Genomic DNA, 23,320 nt, shown 5'->3' on the forward strand with positions numbered 1-23,320 from the left:
GTTCAGATTTCAAAGACTTCATTTTCATGTTTATACTTCTAAGTTTAGGGTACAATGTCATCATTGCTTCTGTCTGTAAAATCAAATCACCAATCGTGAAACCTGATGCTTTTAAATAGGAGTAATGTTCACACAAATCTTGAGAAAAACTTTATTTAGAAAATCTGATCTATTCATGTGCAAATTTGCTATTTTATTTTATTTCTCATTCAGCTAAAAGCACAATTGAATTTTACCATTGAAAACAAACAACAATTTAAACACACACCTTTAGTGTAAATGAAAAATGTATTTTTGAGGTGATGCTGCCTTTCTCGTTTTCGTAGCTTTTTGTTAAACCTGTAAGGACATCCTAGTTTCCAATACTCAAACACAAATTACAATAGCTGAACTTCATTATAACATCAGAAATACGTTCTTTAACGGTTCCAAGCTTTGGCTCTTCCATTTAATGTTTTGAAATCAAAATGTTAATTTTTTTTAAAGGACGTAAAGGGTTTTTTTAAACTTTTATTTTTTAAGCCTGATACCTGTATTTCCGGTATTGCTATCGTTACCTTTAACCAGCTTGATTGAGATGCTGCAGCCGCTGTAGGCGCCAAGGTCCCTCCTCCTCTCTCCGGTCAAAGATGACATCATCTGTAGTACAAGAAGGCTCGTGCAACAGGAGGGATGGGTGTGGATGTGAGCAGAGAGAAAATCTATCACTTCATATTTAAAAAAAAAACATCCTGCAGGCTGACAGGTGATACATAGTGTGTACTCGCAACATCCCACAATGCATTGCTAAGTGCAGTTCTTAACTATTTTAGATCAAAACAGTATTTTAGTGTTGACAATTGGCCGTAAATTAACTTATTAATTGCTTACTCTTTTAAATAACACATATATTTTCTTTTCCTGCAAAGGTAATGTACATTTCTTTATATAAGTCTATTTTTAATTGCACAGGCATGGTGTGCTCCCTGTGTAACAGTGTGTAGCAGGCCCATTCTGACACCTCTCCATGAACGCATGCCCATAACTCCTAGTGCAGGGGTGTCCAAAGTGCGGCCCGGGGGCCATTTGTGGCCCTTGAGCGGATTTTTTGTGGCCCTTTACTTCGTTCGAAGAATCAGAAGATTTTGGCCCTAGGCCTCATCAGATGGCATATTTCATTATTTTTTTCTTTTTCATGTTAGCGAGGGAGACCTATAAAAGCCTGACTATTCTTTCCAAAAAATTAGAACACAACAGTTTCCCACTGCAATTAGTTATTGTGTATTTACATTATTTTTTGAAGAGGTCGAAATACAAAAAGTTCCTTCCAATATTTAAAAAAAACAAACAAAAAAACCCTGTGACCCGTGAGCAATTCTAAAGCGACAATTTTGGCCCGCAAGAAAAAAAGTTTGGGCACCACTGTCCTAGTGCGTGGACTGTAAAAAGGAAAACTTAAAAATTGCTCGCCTCAAATGAATTTTTCAGTGCACTAAACAAATATTATTTAATAGTGTAGTATCTCTTTAATAAATTCATTGTTAACTGATCTAATTCCATAACATTAACTTTACTCAAAAACATGGATTTGAGGTTAGACTGAGTTCTGAGAGCAAACTTCAAGCAAACTACAGGGTCTCCAACACACATATTTGGATATGTGTGTTGGAGTTTTTCATCCGCACTTTGGCTTTTTCAAATGTGCTGCTCCTTTTCAAGTGGAGCATCGACCTAATGGTAAGTAGGCCTGCTTTGAGTGAATATTGCAATGATATGCAGGCTTTAAAGTATACAAATTATACTTTGTCGGTCTTCGGTTTCGGAGATCCTTCTGAGTTAATTTGAGAGTTCAGAAGCCCTGATCTTAACTTAACTTAAAGAAAATCTATATAGCATACTTTTATTTAATTAAGTAGAAAATATTTTGGGATGTATTTGACAGTTTACATTTGTAAATATTAGGGGGAGATATTTAATATTTATTTGAATGTGTCTCCCCACTGTAATTTCACATTGACATTTCAAAACAAACAAAACAAGAATGTAAGGCTCGAAATGCGTTTGTATAGCACCATTACGTGTCTGTCTAAGTAATAAACTTTTTACTTTGACTTTCTTTGATATCTTCTGACTTTCTGCCTCCGTGTACACAGATCAAAGCTGTAGCTTTCTACCACTTCTCCCTGTTTTGATCAGCGAGTGTGGAAGTGATGTTCAGTGGTCATGACACCAGTGCACAGATTGCGGACCTGAGGGATGACTCATTTCAATGAGGGAGACAGACTGCAACTGTGTCATCTGCAAACTTGACATGTTAGCACCCTTCATAGTGACGTCTTCCACCCTTGGTACAAAGAGAAGGAACAGTAAAGTCTACCATGGACAGAACTGCTTTCACTCTGATCCTCAGAGTTGTGTTACATATATACAAAGAACAAATTTACAATAATACTGTCTTTTGAAAAATCTGTGAACACAAACTCTTAATGCTGATGATTTTAATGATGGAAGTCAGTGTAGGCAGGGGATATTTAGAAGCCACACATTGGTCCTAGTTAAACTGACACTTGGTACAGTTTTAAAAAAAAAACAGCACAGCAGACTTGGGGGAAAAAAATGAAATTTATTTCTAAGCTGGATCACATTCTACTTTGAACTCACATTTTGAAGTCTCATTCTAGGACATCATCATCTCTGACAGCAATGGATAAAAACATAAAAAATTAAACTTTTTTTAACAACCAAAGCGGTCTGTAAAAAAATATGGATAATCTAAACAACAACACGAGAGATGGCAAAACAATGGTACAAAAGAGGTATTCAGTACATTGTAGGGCAGATAAAAATGTTCCTTACCTTTTGTAAAAGGATTCAATTTAGTGCAACTAGAGAAAGAAAGTCTTGAGTCCCTTTCAGCTCTCAATAAGGCATAAGTGTGAAATGTATCACATCTTACTACACCGTTCCTTTAGTGAGATCACTTTACTTTCTCCTCTCAGGGTTCAATCAAGAAACAAAGCAATCAGTACAGTTTAAAAAATGATCTTCTTCCATATCTTTACTGACTAGAGTTGTAAGAGCTCTTTCAAACATACAGCAGACCAACGAACTACAGCGGACCATGTGGAAAACATTGTCCAGATTCATGAAGATGCTACAGCAGCAAGAGGGGATACAACATTTTAGTATGTGATTTGTCACTGTTAAAGAAATGCAAGTGTGCAAAACGTCACTAAACCAGAAGTTGTTTTGCTTGTTGGCTAAAACACAATGAAGCCATGAGCGGACATGCATTCAAAGAAACATACAACTTTTTCATAGCAAATAATTTCCTTGTTGTTCTCTCGAGCAATCAATCAATCAGTCAATGAATATCAATCAATGTTCATTTGTAAAGTGCTACTTCTTAAGAAATGTTATGTTATGTGCTTTTGCAATTCCCCGACATTGCAAAAGCATAAAACAAACTTTAACCTTGTTTGGCCTTGTTTGTCTTTGTCTTTCAGCGCGACAAAGAAGAAATACACGGTGGCAGGCGTTGGTTAGTCAACCTGTATTGGCACATTTGGGACTGTGCTCAAACCATCTTTTCTCTTTTTAATAATGACAGAAATAAAATCTAAAGTAAAAATAAAAAAAGTACATTCAATAGACAGATAGCTCAAATCAACAGGCTACAAAGAAGCATGTGCAACAGTGTCTTCATTCACATAAAACTAAAGAAAGATAGAACAGCAAAAATGACTTCCAAGATTCTGTTTTGGTTTAGGGTGAGAGATATTCCCAAAAAGAGCTGGGTCAAATCCTGCCCCCTTGTGCTGTGATCGGTGAGTTTTTGTTGCCTTAAATTGTTGTTCTCTCACCACAGAACACAGAAGTTATTTGAAACAGGACTAAAAGTGCTCGCTGTTTGGGTGCTGCCTATTAATCCACATCTGTGCTTATCCACAGATCATGTTTTTCTTCAACTAATCAAGTAGTGTTTGAGCCTTATCCTACATCAACTTAAGCCATTACACAATGTCATCCACATACTTTTTAGATTTAGCCACTTCATGGTCCCTGTGACATTCTTCACTGAATTCTAAAGGGTGTTATGAAGCCCAACAATTAAGGTAGCCATATTGGAAGTGCTATTTGCTCTACTTAGTTCAAGGCAAAGAGTTGGAGACGAGGCAAGTGTTTAGTCTCTTGGCTAACAGCTACAACTTAATTTAGCTATGCCCCCAATTATGCAAATGTATGCGTATATTTGATCCTTTATAAAATCAAACAGACGAGTCACAAAGAAATGCATGCCCTGCACAGTTTTTATCAATAAATAAATAATCTTCAGAGACCAAATTTACTTTTTATACAAGTCTGTAAAAATATTTGTCTGCTGTAAAACGGGCATTTCAATATCTCTGACCACCAGGGGTTTCTGCTTGGTGAAAATTGTACTTTTAGTGTAAAGTTTGTTATAAACTGTACAAAATGAAGTCCTGTTTTGGGGGTATTTGCATTTGAACCAATCACAGCACAAGCAGGCAAAATTAGGCAAAGATCTACAGGAAAAACAAAAAACATAAAAAGGTCCATTCCTCTATTTTTACATCTTGCATGCTTTGTTAATGTACAGACATGTATCGTTTGTTGTTTTTTCTGTTTTTACGGTTGTTGTGTGTATTTGTTTTTAAGATTTCCTTCCCTATGCCATAACAGCCTCTCTTTGGATTCCTCATTCTCCTCTAGAATCCCCTTTCATATACATTATTTAGATTTTTTTTTAAGTTTTCTTAGAAAAAGGAGCCTCATTTTAGGACATTGCATGAAAATGAACAATCCTTTTGAAGGAGCGAGAAGCTGTCTGGCATTGAACATGAACAGGGAACGTAAATACTTGAAAGGTGTCATTCTCACAGGCAACCGTCAAAGTAACAGCAGGTTTGAGAAAGAGAATGTGACTCCTCTTATAATGTCACTGAAAATCTTTTTTACATGACGAGGTTGACTTGTTCAGTCTTTTGGGTTGATGAAAGTAGCTGCTCAGACTTCAGTCTTTTTGTTGATAAAGGTGTTTTTCTTCTCCTGCTGCTTCCTCGGTTTAGGCTTTAGGGGAGCTTGAAGGGACCATGTGAAGGACCCTTAAGAGTCAGCCGTGTCGGGACCTCGTCATGTCTCTGAATCATACCCAGCCAAAGGGATGATAAATACAGTGATGTCATCGCCTGAACCCAGTCTTTCATTGGGTAGACGCCAGCCGCGCTCCTTAAGCACTCCTCGAGACCTCATCAGCAGGTCCTGGGCTGCCAGTGTGTACCTGAGTGACACAAAGTAGCCACTGTGAATACGACAAGCACAATAACCCACAAAAAACATTTCTATTTGTATTTTGTAGTATGCATAGACTAAAATGTAAAAAGGTAGTTTTTAAGTTTGAACTTCTTTTTTCATAGCATAACAAAGGGAATGTTTTATGTTTTAAAAATTCATTTTACCATGCTATAATGAATACTCATAACCACAGATGAAGTTCAAAAAAGAAGTTTGGGTTCAGGTTACGTTCTTTGAATGGATCTCGACTGTTAAACAACTTTTCATAATCATAACTAATCGCTGGTTAAGAGTAATAGCCTATTCTCACCCTCCTCAGAGCAGAAAGACGACTGTTTCACTATCGTAAGCAGAGGTCAAGCAGAGGCCAAGCTTAGCCTGTTCAAAATATTGAGCAATAATATAATCCTTATTTTTCACGCTTATTCCAGCTATTGTGCTGTGAAAATCTTTACAGCTTATCTTTAGTTGGCCTAACACACATTAGCAGACCTCAGGGAGGTTTCGGCAGCATGTAGGGCTGAGGTTTATTATCTAGTTTAACCAACTACTCATCACAATTTGACACCATTCCTCCTTGAATTAACATGTTGGCTGTATGTCTCAATGTTTCAATACATAGTAGTGGAAAAATTTTGTTCTCGTTTCACTATATTTACTTCAGCTATATTTTCTTCCGCTATTCTGCTTTGCTGCTGTAACACTGTACATGTTTCCATTTGCGTGATGAATAAAGGATTATCTTATCTTATTAAAATGGCATATTAGTCACTGATTCAGCATATCATTTCTGTTCAGATTCAGCTACATGTGGCTTTTTGGAGTTCATATATAAGCATTAATATTTATTTCAGTCTGTTTCATAACCAGCAAAAAACTCCTCTAAGGAGCTTAAAATTACAACTGTGGGAATTACTGCAGATTAAAACAATAATTAGAGTAGAGTAGAGTCATTAAGATTAACCACAGACTGCATGTGACACCAGCCACTTAATGTAAATACGACTGTGTACTTATAATTATGTAGGAAATCTTAGGTGGTCATGTCCTAAAATAATTCGTCCAAAGTGAAATGAAGAACATGTTTGTGTTTGATATCATTTTAAATCCTTTCAGTCAGGGTTTGGGCTTCAAATGTGACTGTAGGTACAGGTACATTCATAGAAATACACTGTATGCTGCACACCTCTCTCCTTTACAGAAATGTTTAGACAATGAGCCATCTGATATAAAAAACAAATATCCATCTTGCCTCTGGAGAGTTTACAGCATGTACTTTATAGCACTCATCCCAGGCATTCAGTGATGCTCCTATTATAAAAAACAGGTAATTAATTCTGCATTATTGCTCATTATTACATGACCATTATTTTTAAACAATTTATTTTAGATAACACAATGTGGGATGCGGTTATTAAAAAGCTATTATTAGTTTTATGATGCATAGTAGACAGTTGTAAGCCCTGATCGGAAGGGGCACAACAACCTGTAGCTAGTTGATGAACCTGATGAGTTGTTGATTTTTTTTTTTTTTTACAATTTCAAAGTAAATGATTTGACTCAACTGTGCAAACCAGGCAAAGTTAACTCAATAACTAAACTATAAGCAGTTCTAAATGATCAAATGTAACTCCCGACAAAAACTTTAAAAAATGGATTCATTTATTGCTAGAGATCATTCAATTCTCCTAAATATTGGCATTTTCAATTCCTTACCATCCATATTCTAGCCTACACGTGATGCTCTAAACAGACACTATATATTCAGTAAAAAACGATGAACAGGGTTTACTGGTTTAAACTATTGTCACCACCAAGTGGACAAACCGGAAACTACACAACACTTTGGCTCTGCAGCTGACTTTCAGTTTTTCTGAACATGCTCACAAAGCACATGACAGAACATACAGCAGGAACACAATCCTGATGTTCATCATCCTTAGACACACTTCATACCTCATGGGATCAGCAGGGTCACAGCCTGACAAGTAGGCTGATACAGCGTCTGCTGCATCCCTGTCAGTCGTCACATCCCACAATCCATCTGTGCCCATGACCAAGACGTCATCTGGGCCGTGTTTGTTTTCATCCAGGTTATAAACCTTCACCTGTCATAGAAAAACAAATCATTCATCAGGTTTCAATGATCCTGCTGTAATAATTGACTGAAACAAAAATGCACACAGAACATTTTGTGCTTGAAGATTAACATGTATAAGCCGTCATGCAGGGGACTTGACTTTCATTGACAGCAGTAAAGATGCTCATGTTACATTTTATTTTCAAGTACCTTAGTAAGAGTGACTTCATCAGTGTATTGTAGTAAGATTAGCAACATATGACTGACATTAGTCATTAAAAGCTGAAGTGAAAAGTTCTGGAACAGGAAATGAAAAAAAAAGTCTCACCAATGAGACAAAGGATATTTTTAACTCCATAAATCAAAAACAGGAAGTGCTTCTATGAGAAGATGTTAGCAGCATTCAGTTGTGAAGCTCTTCAATATAATACTGACATCTTGTATTGTTACGTCTAATCCCTGGCATTCAGTGAATAAATTATTTGTTGTGTTCCATCATGTATTTTAGGGCTGATTACAGGATGAGTTGTATCAAAATGTATTCAATAGACCTAACCCTATAGAAAGTATTCAAAGTACAAATACTCCCTGATTCTTTCAGGGAGTGAGGCCTGGTATCCAAAAGCTGTTCAAACGTGTCTTAAAGACTGAGAAGAGTCCTCACAAAGTGCTGCTACTTCTCCCTCCACACTCACCTCAGGCACGCAGGAGAGGAACGGCTTGATGTAAATGTTGGAGTTGTAAACCTTCAGGTCATGATCTCCAAGCCCCCGGGTAACTCCGATGGTCGCCATGACACGTGCCTGAATATATAGACACGCATTCATACATAAACATACAGTACGGACAAACACAAACCAATAAACAAAATGTAGATTATTGCTGAGTCTGTTCCAGGAAAATCCACTCAGGAAGGATTATTAAATAAAGACTGTTATCTCAGACTAATGAAAAAGTTGAACATCCTCATTTCTGCCTGGCAAACACCGCACAATTTTAGTTCTGTAGATTAAAAGATTTGAATTCCACACACAGTCTCAAATGTGTGTGTGTTTTAGAAAGCTTTACTTAAGAGTAATGTATTTAATGTGGAGAATCATTGAAGTACTACATTTAGGTTTAGTTCAAAATCCAGCATGACGCTCACTACATCGTTTGTTTCTTACCTTCTTACCCTCACCGTAGATGAGCGGGAATTTAAGGTCATCTTCGACAATTGTTTTATAAGCCCTACAACAAAACAACAGAGGTCGGGTCTGTTATTCAACCACAGCCATAAATTCAAGAACAATAACATTTAAAAATCAATTACTTCTGCAATCGGCTGCTTTGTTTGTTTTGGTTCAGTTTTCTTGTCTCGTTTAACTTAACCTGGAAAATTGCTCTGAACAGTTCGGCGAGGGAACTGAAGACAGAGTGAAAAAATCAGAATTTCCCCTCAGGGATTAATAAATTATATACAATAAAATAAAAAGAAATAAAAATTTTAAGGGGATTTTGTACATGTGTGAATTATGTGTTCATGCAAAATGATAAACTGCCAGAAAAGTGATCAAAGAGGATCTCCAGCTTTACCAGCCTGTCATGGTGTGGTCTCTGTAGAGCATCTTTTTGCCCAACTCGCTGTGCTGGATCCTACGAGGAAACTCAATGTGAGTGAACTCATTACCCAGGAGCTCTGGCCTCAGGAAGCCCTGAAAGGAACACAGAAAAGCGGGAGAGGTCACCTCAAAAGACAGAAAGAAAAAGATTTACCACAGCCTACGTATCTCTGAGGATGCAGAAGTTCCTCCAAAATAAGACAAACTGTAGGATTGTAAGTGTAACATGCAGTACAGTAAATATACTGTGTACTGTAGGCACACAACAGTTCTCTGTTTAGCAGCAAACTTCATTCACCCACTCTGTGACTCACATCCACAACCTGCAAATAAAACAGGCAGCAGGTTCACACCAGTTTATTTAAGAATGATAGCAGATTTTTCCTCCCTCTTCATCAGGTTGCCCACTTATTATCGAACACTCATACATTTATTTTGTATGCCAACTTTTCTTCACTTCTTAAGTTATATTTATACTTTTACAGCTTGTTGTGCACTCATGAGATCATAAAATCCCTTGAACACTTACCAGGTACTGTAGCCGCTGCCTCTCTGACTCAGGTGTGAATTCATTCGTCATTGGAATAACTTCATTATTTCTTATGATTATTGCCCTGCAGAGAGAAAAATAGAGTGAAGTTATGATTCATTAAGACAGAACAAGGATATTTTATTCTTATTTTACACAAACATCTCATATTTTAAGGTTGCTACATTGATTTTTGAAGGCTAAATGGCACTGCAGTATGCAGAGTGAACCACAGGGAGCACAATAGGCTAATATGTCTGAGAAGATTTCCCACGAGTATTAAGCTTCACACATTATACACTGGAGAGATGAATTACTCAGACATGTCATTAATCCTGTCTGTAGTGCAATGCTGTTTTTACCTGCTGTCTCCAGCATTTGCCACGTAGAGCTTCCCCATCATGCTAATGGCGGCTAAGGCACAACATCCACCAGAAATGGCATATGACAATTTTTCTTTTTCAATGAGGTCATCCTGAAATAAAGAGAGAGAAAGTCTGAGTGCAACAAAAGGCCACAGAAGCTCTGAGGTCTAAAAGCCCACTTTGCCCCTCATCACACAGAATAGCTCTTTATATCCCTCATACATATTTGTATTCAAAAACAAAATAGCCGCACTCGACGACGCTTTGAAGAGTAGATTAACCAAGACTGCGTGTTATTATCAGAGAGAGGTTACATCAGAGAAGGGCAACACTTTAAATGGTAATTAATGCAGGAGGCTTGTTGGATTTAGCCTGTTTGAATCCAAGCTTCTAAAATATTTATCCATAAACATCAAGTTTTAAGCTAAGCTAGCAGGGCTGTTTAGCTGCATTTGGACGGCTATATGGTCATATTTGCATTCTACCATGCTTACAATGACAATGTTATGATGCGTTGCATCAAGTTTAATGTTAACATATTAGCGTAGCAGTGTAGTGTAAGCATGTTAACTTAATAAGCACCATACAGAGTTAAGTCGAGGCTAATGGGAATATCATTAGTTTTAACTAATTACATTTGGAAAGTTGATTGGACAAAGGCCTTTGTTGCCTCTATTGATGGCACAGCGGAAGAGAGTCAAATGTGGGGAGGAGAGAGCGGGGCAGAAATGAATCAAAGGGTCCATCATGTGGAATAAATGTCAAGGACTGTAGCGCTAGAATTGATCGTATCTAAACGATCAGGGCTACCTCCTGAAGCCACATGTTGATGTGTCCTTGGGCAAGACTCTTAACCCTAAATTGCTCCTGTCACTCTGTCAGTAGTGTATGAATGTGAATGACTGGAATTTGCTTTGAGAAGTCAGAAGACTAGAAAAAGCGCTAAACAAACTCAATTTTAGTGATATTATTATCACAGTATCAGTATTATTTACAAGTATAGAAATTCTTTCTGGCAAAATCTTGTAATCAACACAGCCATTAAAATTCATCCTTTAGGTAGCATGACATTCAAAACCACTTTTTATGAGCAAGAAATATTGAGAAATTACAATCTGAATTAAGTGATTGAACAACAGCATTTCCATCCCTTGAGCCATAGTACAAGAATAGCAAAAGGGTTTACCCAAAACAAGATCTGTCTTATAAAGTCAGAAAGGAACAATGAAGACAGTATTTGTCGGTTTTAAGAGATTTGAAGTTCTTCAGCTATCACAGTGACTGTAATCTGCTCACCATCTGTGAGAAGGCCGTCTCTATGACTCCCATCACCAGGCTCTCCAATCTCACCACCTTCTCCATGTGAAAGCGTACTGTGGAGTCACTGATAGCATCCGGGTCATCTGGTTCCTGTGTGGCCCCCTTCTTCGTGTCTGCCTGGTATGGGCTGCCATTTTTGGCCAGACAGATTGGAGGTGCAGCGTTGGTGTTCTCCAGCAGGTGGCAGATTTCCCCTAGACGGTCTCTGATGAGGCGGTGAAGAAGCTTAGAGGCCATGATGGCGGCTCCGGAGCCTGCGTGTCCATCATACACTCCCCAGAAATGGAGAGGGATTCCTGTCCCATCCTAAAAAGAATTTAAATAAAAACTCAGTCAGATAAATGCAGTCAAATGGTAGTAGTAGTTTAAAAGATAATCAAAATGTTTTATGGTTCCAGTTTTAAAACTGCAGATGGGATTACAACCCCAAGCAGACAGCACAGATTTGTTTTGGTTCACAAGCTCTTTGGCTGCAGCTGTCATCATTTTTAATGCTTATGTAGCAATATGTTTTTTAAATCCATTTTATTTTGGGACTTACTGAGCTAAAATTTGCTTTAAATCGAGATGACAAATTTAACAAAAATATGTTTTAAAAAACACTGTAAGCTTCACCTTTAAAAATGTATGTGAAAAAGTTCAAGTCTTAAACAAAAATGTGCAAACTTGAGATTCAAGTGAGTAAGGGGAATAAAAAGTGTTTGGTATATATCTTCCCTGACTTCAGTTAATACGTGAAAGTGATTACAACATTTGAAAAAATCATGTTTGGCTTCTCGTCATCTCCCATGATGCAACGCATGATGTTGTTATTTTCACAGTTATGTTTACGAGCAGAGTTGGCCTGACCGACTAACTAACAGATGAACAGGCTTTACCCTCTGATGCCAGACACACGAGGGGGAGGGCTAAAACACAGAATGATGTCATTCGTTTACACCATATGGAGGAAGTGTGTTTGTGCGGGCATCGTAAACCTAAAATACAAACATATTGATGTGAAAGATGAATGTGTTCTCTTCTCATATAGATTTCAGAACTACAATTACAGAGATGCATTTTTTTCCTGTGTTCTGTGGACTCAGACATAGTTCTTATGAAACAGCTGTCCACACAGTTGTTATGAAACAGCTGTCCAACAAGCCAAACCTGTAGTGTTTGAGTGTGTTCCTTTTTATTGTATATGGGAAGAAAATTAATCACTGTGAAATAAACTCATAGAAAACATGGATTCCACTTCATCTTCCACTGAAAATCTACGATACATGTTCCAAATATGTTTGAACAAAGTCTCACCTCTCAGTTCCCGATTATTTGTGGAGTGACTCATGCTGCAGAAACATGCATTTGGATGTGTGTTTGTAGCCACCAAATACATTTTAATCCTTTAAGCACTCTAGCAGTTTTGATTGATATCTCTGGTACTAAAATTATTTGAAATAAAAACTAAGGGACTGCAGTTTATAGCTGTCTTCTATTTAATTATTTTAAAGGTCACATATTATACTGCTTGGTTTGGGGAAGGACTAGTGACATACATTAGTGTTAAACATGGTAAAGTGTATTTTGCATACTATGTGACTGTTAACAAATAATTTTAATATCTATTTAACTATACAACACTGGACTATGACATTTACCTTTTCATCTATACCTTTGTCACTTATTCCTTTTTAATTTAAGTGCATTCAATGTTTTTAATTTATCTTTATTTATTACACTTTGCATCTTGCATAAGTTTATAAAATATGCTTCATAAATAAACATGCCTTACCTACTGTCTCAATGCTCCACTAATCTTACCAGATCGTCACTACCTGAACATGTCTACTGTTGGTTATAAATTAACACAGAAAGTTGTTTGTAGTATTTTTATATGTAGGTGTCTAAATCTCTTTATTTTCAGAGTTAGACTTAATTTAGAAATGTCTTAATTGTGAGTGTAACTGTAAAAGCAGCTACACAACTGTAGCTGTGATGGTATCATTTCATTATTCATTAATTCATTCATTCATTATTTAGTATCTACCTATTTAATTGTCCACCCAACAATTTGTCTATAAGTCCAAGCTTTTACATTTTCTTTACTGCTGAGCTGAATATGGAGGTATATCATGAGAAAAAAAGTTTAGACAATCTCTTTTTACTCAGTCTGATTTGTTTTTGATGCTTTGTTTTCTTATGGCAGACGGATCAAACACCTGAATGAGAGTACACATGGTACATGGTATTAAAATCTGGTTAAAAAACTAGAAGTTCCAAGAGGATGGGAGAGTAAATATTATTAATAAGGCGAATCCATCAATTCTTAAACTGATAAAAGGACAACACTACAGGGTATCAGATGACTTCAAGTTATGCTTCTTCTTCAGGTCATTACTCAGACTGGATTGAATGCTTTTCAGGGCTTTTGTTCAGCCTTCATGCACAAATGTTCCCCTTTTTCAGTGCCTCCAGCATGTTCTGTTTTCAGCCCCCTCTCCCTCGCTCACCCCGTTGTCCTCCAGCATGGTGGAGTTTCTGTTTTTGCCGCTCGGCTTCTTCACAAACAGCTTCTCACAAGACGCCTGGTCCTCGTTCAGCATACTCTTTCCCGCATTGATCACCCTGATGGAGAGACAGGAGAGGGAGAAAGGCGAGAATGGAGTCAGGTGATTTATAGTGCTTGCTCTCACTCCTCTAACCACATGAAATCATAACAGCAGACAGAGAGATGGAGAGAGTGGAAGAGTAAGAAGGAAAAAAAAGGATGCAGTCATGTCCCAAAGGGAACTCGCAGGATGGATTAAGTGTTTTTATCATGAGCTGATGCCTGCGGAGGATAATAGCTTGAGAGTAATGCACTGTGTATGAAAATACACGAGCAGCAGCATTTTGTGCGTGTGTGTGCTGCAGCTGGATTCTCAACAGCCGTGCAGTCAAGAGTGTTCAGAACCTTTAACTATGGAAAAGTAAAACAAACATCAGTTTCTCAAAGGTACCTTAAAATCTGCCAATTAATAAAAAAAAAAAAGCATGCTCAAACGATCACATCCCACTGTGAGTCTGAACATACTGTACAAGTGTTTTTATTTTTTAGCTCTTTACAGTACTGTTCATGCAGGGCTGTGAGTTATAGAATCTTGGATGCATTGTAAAACATTTTTAGATTCCTCTCATTTCATTTGAGTCCAAAAAACTACAAGCTGATTGTTCACAGCTGCATTTTAAAAGATGAAATCAAGCATTGAACAAAAAACTCGAGCCGCTGTAAAATACTGGAAACCCTGAATCCCACACACACTGTGAATGTACATACAATTATTTGAAATCCTTTCAGGGTTAATAACTTTATCATGTCAACGATGTGCTATTATTATCCTCCTCTGATATCTATTTATGCACACTGTTAATATAAACAGTGTCAAAATACCACATTTTATTATCATCTGTCTTTGCACTCTGTCTTTTTTGTCTTGTACATATTTTTCACTGTATATGCCAACATCGGCCGATATTATCAGATGGTCGATTTATCGGCCGGGCTCTAATTATGACACAATGATTATCCCTCAGAATCAAACAGTAATGTAGACCTGACATTCATTTTGACAGATTAAAAATTACTCACGCATGTCTCACTGAAGTGGAGGGATAAAAGCACAGAATGAAATTGCATGTTTTCAATTTCATCCAGTTTGTCTCAAATGAGCTTCAACGTAGGAAAACCCACTGATATGATTCTTCAAGCTGCCTCATGAGGCTGAAAAGAAAGGCTGCAGATTGGAACTCATGCTGGTATATTATGTCACATTTTCAGTTTCAATTAGCGATAAGTGCCACATTAGCTGAATAATACAGCATAATGACTGCAGCACAATTTCAGTAACTGAAGTATTGTCATTATGATTCCCTCGAAAAACTTCTGCAGAGGAGCGATTATTTCTGGGGTCATGGGAGGACAGGGGGAAAAAAAGAGTTACAGAGATTTTAAAAAAAGCATACGGGTAATTAGAGAGAAAAAAGAAAAAAGTGTCATACAGTGAGCATGACAGACGATCAGAGTAAAAATCATTCACCTATTACTCTTCACAGCTGATCACAATCATTGCAGAAAAAACTCACTGGACAGCCCTAAGCTGCTGTATCAGAGAGCAGCAAATATGAAGCAAAAAAGGGAGCTGCTGTTTAAATCTGGATTATAAAAAACCCTTTCACTTTGTAATCAGCTGAGAGCAGCAGACTTGGCGGTCCATCCTAGTGTCCTGAGCTGCCCTCCCTGCATCACAACTGATGACAGCGTGAGGCACAGGATTGACACTTCAACTTTCTGCAAAACTTTTCGGCACTTTTTTTGTGTTACTAAATTATCTTTCCTGTTAGCTTTTTGAGGCCTACAAGAGGAACTGGTAACCGAAAAAGTCAAAGTGGAGTGTCTAAAATGAAACATAGTTAGTATGAGTTTAAAGTGGAGACTGGGTTACACATAAATCTCTGCAGTTGGCACATGACCAGTTTCACCACTCCCTCAGAAGATATTCTGTAATTATTCAGTGTTTTGAAAGCCATCACATGCATTCAGTGAGCTGTAATTGAACATAATGTCTGCTGCGTGGGAGGATGTGATTCTAAAAACAGGAGCTTCAAACAGTATGACTTCACTCTTTTACATATCTATGTCTGTCATATGTTTCGACAACTTGTGACTGAAAATCGTATTGGTCATGTTTGGTTAAAAACCATATGTGGTTCCTTTGTTTGAACCCTCCTGCTTTAAAAGTTTCTTATGCAAAGAAAGTTTAAAAGAGGAAGCTGGGACTTCCAGTATATTCTCAACATGCAGCAATAGGACCTTTTCAACGTCATAGATTTTTATCAAAATATATGTCTGGGTTTGGTTTTATGTTGTCACAGGAGAATGACTAATTCTGTGTTCAACTGTGGTTAAAATGTTTTAATGCAGCTCATTTCATGTCAGCCCTGCAACTCAGGAAACGCTGTCTAAACCTTTGAGTCAGATCAGTGGAGCATCATTACAGGGAGTTTTTACACCTCTAAAATAATCCTTTAACTTTTGAGTGGTTGATCATTTCTATTCGGATTTTCTGACATGTGATTCTGCCTTTGGGATGGGTTTGCACTATAGTTGTCAATAACATTCAATACTTTTCAATGACACATTTTTAAGACAATACCACATCCATTATCATGAGTGAAACACGTGTACAATACAAATACAATCTGCTCCTTAATCCCTTTTGACATAACATAAATCAGTTTCATCATCATGATAGCTGTTAATGTCATATTAAACTGACCAATCTGTTATCAAACGTAGCTGTTAATGCTAATAGTACACACATTATTACCATTAATACAGAGACTGAAACTTTAAATCTATCTTATTCATGTTTGTTTTTGTTGTTCTGATTATTTCAATCCTCCTCTTTCTTTCAGCACAGTTTTGGCAGATCATGAGTCTGGTTCTGCTCGAAGTTTCCGACTCTTAAAAGAAGTTTTGTCATTCCACTGTAACTCTGTAGATGTTGCACAGTGCTCATGATTGATTCACGCTGGGTTTTTGTAGATTATATAGAGCAGAGTCTACGCCTGCTCTTCTGGAGTTCAGTAGCTACAAACACGGCAGGTCTGCTATAAAATCTTCATACATAACAAGTGAAGCGTGTCAGAGTAGGTGTAGTCAGACTATGAATTCATTTTAAGGAAGAAGAACTTGCTCCACATGTTCGAAAGAGCTGTCACAATAACCACAAAAACATCAGGTGCAAGCGGTAAGACTCTATTGTTCAGAAGAAGGCAACTATTATGACTAACACATGCAGCAAACTATGTCTCACCTTTCAGGATCTGTACACATATCCTCAACAACTTTTATTGTTATCCTCTTTACATGATAAATTAGTAAAATATCTTTCTATAAACCAACCAACATGTACAGAATCCTTTAAAAACAATTATTTATAGGTTGTTTTTGGGCCATTGTTACCTTTATGGGATAAGACAGCTGAAGAGAGACAGAAAAAGTCGGGAGGTGAAAGTGGAGGATGACATGCAGCAAAGGGCCGGATTCAAACCCACGACCGCTGCGATGAGGACTTTAGCCTCTGTGCATGGGGTGGATTACATAATCCGGCCCCACCCAAAAACATATTGTTGGGTCACTTTGGGGACGATGCAAAAAGTCAAAACACCCACTGACATCTTCTCTTTTGAAGTTGATGGGGAATCGCCATGTTAGCAAACTTCCAGCAGTTACAAAGCATCATTAACATCAGTTTGAAGCCCTGTTTATTTTCACCTGATGAATGTTTTTTCCCAGAGCACACCATCTGCAGCTTAATGTTTACTCTTCACTAACAACTGAGGGAGAAATCTAACTCTTCAGCTGCCGAGAGCTCTTCTGTGTTAACCCTCGAGCCTCTTACTGTGCGTCTGCTGTTTCAAGCTTTAAGACGGAAAAAGTGAACTGCTACAGAGGACAACACTACAGCCGTGTTTACATGAACATTTCTACAGATAATATGCATACTATGACATGAGTTTGTTATTATGCCTGTTTTTGCCTGAAAACAAGAGAACATTTTCTATGAAAGCATCGACATCAAAATAAATCTATGCACAGGACGACCCACTTTCTCTTTTGTCTCTGAGTGTTGTTTCCTCTCTCTCTCTCTCTCTCTCTCTCTCTCTTATGATCTCAGCAGGGCCTGAAAGCTTGCCTTCATATTGAACTATTAGTATTAGATATCAATTGAACAAGAGCACTTTGAGCAGCTTAATGTAAGTGCAAACTCATGTTTGTGCTGACACAGAGTGGTGTGCAGCATCATTACAGCTTTAATTATGTTCATTGTCTTGAGCCTCCTTCAGCTAAAATTGCATTCAGATATTAGATTCATTATTCTTTTTGAAAGAAGACCCTCTGTGTCCGGGGTCAATAACCAGTTTAGTATTTTGTAAAAAGAAAATAATTACATCAGGATCAGTAAACATAGCAGAATCAGCACAACACCAGGATAACCAAACAATGACCGTCCTCATTAGAGCCAGAATGAGATACAGACACTAATGAAGTAATAACAAAGTGGAGAGTCTGAGCCAGCAGGTACACTTCCAACTGGAAAATAACTGGCTTCACACTACCTGGCCATCATCGGTTCTGCTCATTACTGCAGGAAAAGAGTAAACCAGACAAAAGATAGGAAGAGTTGGTCTTGCATCTGGTACATTTCCTGGACAGCATTTCTGCATACATTTAGCCCTGTAAATACGATCATTTCAGCCCCGCTGATCTAAAGTGAAGCTGCAGAGCCAAAGTGTCAGCTCACACACATCAGTTTATTTTACTACTTTTGGTACTCTTAACAGACACAGTAGCCATACGAGAAATGAGACAAATATTTATCAAAGAAGACAGCATGTATAATTCAATCACAGCAATAATGTGGAATAAGACTGCTTATAGAGAGTTGAGAGACATTCATTCATCATTTTCATTGTCTCTCTGAAGAACTTTTCCTGTGCCATTTGTTTGCCAGCAGGATTAAGCAACAGTTTAATCTTGAAACAAGACACATCTGGAGCTAAAACTTTATTTGGTCGAGCGGAAATTTCCCCTTTCTCCTCCAGGCAGATCTCCATTTAGCCAGATTCACGTCACGCCAATCAACACTGTTTTCTTTCACAGGCAAGTGAACTGTACGACAATATTGAAATCAGCTATCGTCTGATGGAGATATATCTTTTGGACTGACGTCGAGTTGAGCCAGCTGTTAGCTATAAATTGCTGTTGTTTACAGTCTTAGTGGCAACAATTGAAGCGAGGATGTGGGTCTAAGATTGCTCATGGAAAATTACAATGTCTCTCTTGCTCTCTGTAAAAATCGGTTTCTTGTTCGATCACTCTCTTCTTCACTCTCTTCTTCTATTTTCATCTTTATCCGTTAACTTCCCCTTCTGTCTCTTGGCCTCAGCTGTTGTATCAGACAAGCAGCATGAGGACGGGCTGTAATGGGCTTCTTTGCACCTGAAGACTTGTGTGAACTATAGTAGTGCTGTAAACTTGTACGCACACTTACTGAGAGAACCAAAAGGCATCCTCACTGTATAAAATGATTTCACTATGGGGACTAACTATGAAACTTCTATTTTAAGGAGGAAAAGTTACAGATTATTACTTTAAATAACATGCTACTATGCATTTATGTATTTGATGCTCAGGCATACTGAATGTGTCGGAAAAGTCACACTTACATATACGTATGCTAAGTATTTGAAGAATGAAGAAGTACATGATGAATGCACAGCTGCACTATGACTTGAGGCCGTAGTCATAACCATATATGGATAGAATTCTCACAGTTTCAGATACACATTCATATACAGAGACTGGTGACTTGCAAGTGAAAAACGTATCTATTGACTCTTTGGAAAGCGCACTCGCTGATGGCTTTAGTTGCATGTTTTGGGATTGAGTTGTGTTAGTGTTTTGTGTACACCATGTGATCATTTAACACTGATGAGTGTGGACTTTTTGGATGTTTACTCACTCTGCACAGACAGGATGATGCAGCATCAGATCAGCCGATTAGGTTGTGTTGTAAACAGCTCTGCTAATGCTGTGATTACACTTTCAGCGAGTTATAGATCAAAGTAATGTGACAGCAGTGATGAGGCTGCGCATTCCCACACACTAACTCGAGACGTGTTCTGTTTTACATCACATTGTCCTCTTTTGACCTCTCTTCACTCAGTCTTGTGAGACAGCTGTCGTCACAGATTTGGCCATTGTCCCCTTGAGACTCTCTGCATGAGTCAGCTTTTTATTCTCCTGTTCCTATGCAGGGATGGTATAGCCCACATGTACTGTAAAGGACTGGAGCGATTCAGTCATTCGTAACCCCCCTTCTCCCTTTGGAAGAGTGGAATGTCTGAAAGTGTTTTTCCTCAGCGGGGAATCGCCAGAGCAGCAAAAATTGTGGTCAGTACAGTAGTATGAATGAAACTGCACTGCTGTGCTTCTACCTGCTGGCGGATCACTGTGGAGTGAAAAAAAAAGCCTGCAATAAAACCAAGGACATGAGGAGATTTGTTCCTAAGCTTACAGAAATATGAATGGTCATCACTACTTGATGAAGGAGCAAAATATAAAACCTCCAGAAGCCCCCTAGTTGTGTCAACTTTTTATTTTCCTTTTTATTGTTCTTCTTGGTTATCATTTCCTATGATAGTCCTTATGGGTTGTGTCTTTTGTGCCTTGTCCAGCACTTTAGTCAGCCCCATTGTTTGTGTTTTATAAATAAGGCTGATTGATCCAATACCTAAAAACAGGCTTAAGACTGTTTGTTTGGAGAAGAAAGAGTAACAAGTTTTAGAGGACAACTTTAGAGGTTAATGGCATATTTTTTATACCAAAAATCATCATACATGTAAAAAAACAAACAAACACACATACACAAAAGGCTGTTGTTAGGTATAGCAGACATTTCCTGCTTTCACTATTGTTCTTCCTGGAAATAAAAGCATAACACTTTATTTACAAAAGAGGATCCTTTGGCTTTAAAATCCTTAAATACACAAATCTGACAGGCATGATATGGGTGCTTTGTTTAATTACAGCACACAGTCAGACAGACACACTGCTCTAGATATCATATGCAGCAGCTCTGGGGAGGAATAGTGTTGTGAGAGTCTGCACAAAAGCAAAAGGCCGTATTGGCCAACATTTGGCTGCTGCAGTGCTGATACTGCTGCAAAACAGTTCCGATAGAACATCAATAAAACCTCAAATTTGTTTTGGACTGGCAAATGAATGCTTTGGATATACTCACTCTGCGTATCCCGTCCTCCAGGGCAGCCTGCTGTCCCTCTTTAACGTGAGCACCGGCCGTGACGCGTGCTCGGTGGAGTACTGCAGCAGCTCAGGGGTGAGGTCCAAGAAATCCGGGCGGCCGTAGGGGAAGCGCGGCGGCAGGCTCTCCGGTCCGCAGGTCTGGCCGCCACCTGAATGATGGTTGTGGTGGTGGTGGTGGTGGTGTCCGTGTGGCACCATCCCTCCCACCAGAGTGGACATGGCGTTTTTAACTTTGCTGATCATCATCCACTAAAGACGCTCGTCGCAGAGATCCGGGTTGGCAATCAAACGCGATGAGATGTTACTACTTGAGAGTAAAAAAATAAAAGAAATAATAATAACGCACGGCTGGTGACGAGGATCATTTCAGGAAGCGTTTTGTCCTCCTCCTCAGCCCCATGTGACAGTTTTCAGACAGCAGACACGGTGTTTTCCTCATTCACACAGCAAGAAGCTGGAGTTGCTGCGTATCTTCTGTGAGCCGGCAGATAACTGATCTCATCTGAAGGCTGGGCTTCACAGGGACCGTGAACACATCACAAGCTTTCAAAAAACCTCCAAATGACGCAAAACCCTCGACAGCTAAAGGAGACGTTTATATAGGCTGCTTCAGTCACGGGGATGGAGTGTCAGCAGTATGAAAGTCAGCAAAAAACCCCATTTATTTTACATGTGTGTGTGTGTATATATATGTGTATATATATGTGTATATATATATATATATATATATATATATATATATATATATATATATATATATATATATATATATATATATATATATATAGAGCATCACATTCTTCCCCATTCTTCCGTGTAAAAATACATACAAAATGCATATATATATATATATAAAATCCTATTTTTACACGGAAACAAAAAGGGGAAGAATGTGATGCTTTAAAGATGATGACGCTTAAAACATAGAAGCAGTATAGACTTTAGATTTATATGTTACCATATTGAATGACTCACGTATCATTAGTGGGGATAGAAAGAGTAGAGCAAATTAAATTTCTTTGCATGCATGTGCTCACAGACGTCAGGCCACCCCTGCACAAGTCAGTGCTAAAAAAAATAATCTGATTAAACAACAGTATAAAGAAGTTGAAGTGTCTACTTCAGCTTGGTCTCCTCTTGTTACTCCAATAGGAAGCCAAAAGGAAAAGTTATGAAGTCATCCATCCAAATAATCCCTCTGTCTCTGTAGTAGCGGCATAGCAGCCCCCTCACCAAAAAAAAGGTAATCTAGTAACGATAAATAAATTAAAAATCAAGAATGCCATTCAATGTATAAATTCTTTATAAAAACACTTCTATGAGGAGGTATTGAGAAATCTCCTGGAGAATAAACAAGCTGATGTCAGTTCTGTATAAAGATTATTTATGGTTTAGGGAGGATTCAGGAGGACTTTACTGACACCTGATTTCACAATATGTTATTTATCACTTTGTCATAGCAGCAGAGTCTGAGAAATATACTTACTCATCACTTCTTAAAGTGCAGTTGTGTATCCGTCTGTCATCCCATCATTGTGGTCTGCTGTTTTGGTTTAAAAGGCCTCATGATCTTTTATTTCACCATATTGCCCCATCTCTAAAACAGAGTAAATCAGAACAAAACGCAGCTTGAGTTTGGTGTGAGTCAAAAGTCCTTGTTTTGGTCTCGTTTTGGAAAGAGGAGCAGCACAAAAGGTTCGCGAAAAGCAGCCAATAAAAAGTGTTACATAATCACTTTTATCTGCAGTCACAGTCCATCATTCAGCTGACTGCCGACACCAAATATCCATTCAACCTTTACTGATTGTTCCTGCCAACACTGCTTTTATACTCAAGATGCAAACTGTACCTTTACATCCTTATCCCACTGTCGAGTAGAAATACAATAACTGTATTTAGAAAGTTAGCACACAACATAGTTTATCTCCTCCTGCAGAGTCTGTAAACATTGATGCTCAGTTGTCATTCATTTATTTAGTAATCTGATCACTCACACAGCTCGTGTGTGTGTGCTTCATCTATTGTCTTTGTGGTATGACATAACCAAGTACGTAGAACTTATTATTTCCCTGGAATGCATTTTAATTTTATGGAAGTTAAATTAATCTTTACAACTGCATTTCCAGTTTATACATGCAGGAAAAGAACTGCAGGTAGGACTTTATCTCGCCCGCTTGGAGGACTGTAGCCTCTGTATGAGGTGCAACCTAACCATTGGGCCATCAGCACTCTGCATCGCTCCATTTGTGAGGTGTTTACACTGGCTTTATTGTCTCT

General features: G+C 38.1%; 1 protein-coding gene across 1 annotated transcript; it reads right to left on the reverse strand.

Moving 5' to 3' along the window:
• Positions 1–2,582: 2,582 nt before the first annotated feature.
• Positions 2,583–21,629, reverse strand: ppm1j (protein phosphatase, Mg2+/Mn2+ dependent, 1J). The gene is made up of 10 exons (XM_079340824.1): positions 21,021–21,629; positions 13,683–13,797; positions 11,167–11,496; positions 9,868–9,980; positions 9,506–9,590; positions 8,951–9,069; positions 8,542–8,605; positions 8,071–8,178; positions 7,252–7,403; positions 2,583–5,281 (listed from the first exon to the last, which is right to left on the reverse strand). Exons 1-10 carry the CDS (start codon positions 21,287–21,289, stop codon positions 5,134–5,136), a joined length of 1,503 nt encoding a protein of 500 aa, XP_079196950.1. The 5' UTR covers positions 21,290–21,629; the 3' UTR covers positions 2,583–5,133.
• Positions 21,630–23,320: the final 1,691 nt, after the last annotated feature.

This window comes from Symphodus melops, assembly GCF_947650265.1.
Source record: "Symphodus melops genome assembly, chromosome: 4".
In the NCBI taxonomy this organism is placed as follows: Eukaryota; Metazoa; Chordata; class Actinopteri; order Labriformes; family Labridae; genus Symphodus; species Symphodus melops.

Excerpts from the sequence above, each read along its gene's own strand:
- ppm1j (XM_079340824.1), bottom strand. The coding sequence starts at position 21,289 with ATGATGATCAGCAAAGTTAAAAACGCCATGTCCACTCTGGTGGGAGGG. Across the intron at positions 9,981-11,166 it reads AGACGGCCTTCTCACAGATG|GATGACCTCATTGAAAAAGA; the intron begins GTGAGCAGATTA and ends TCTTTATTTCAG. Across the intron at positions 9,591-9,867 it reads GCAAATGCTGGAGACAGCAG|GGCAATAATCATAAGAAATA; the intron begins GTAAAAACAGCA and ends TTCTCTCTGCAG.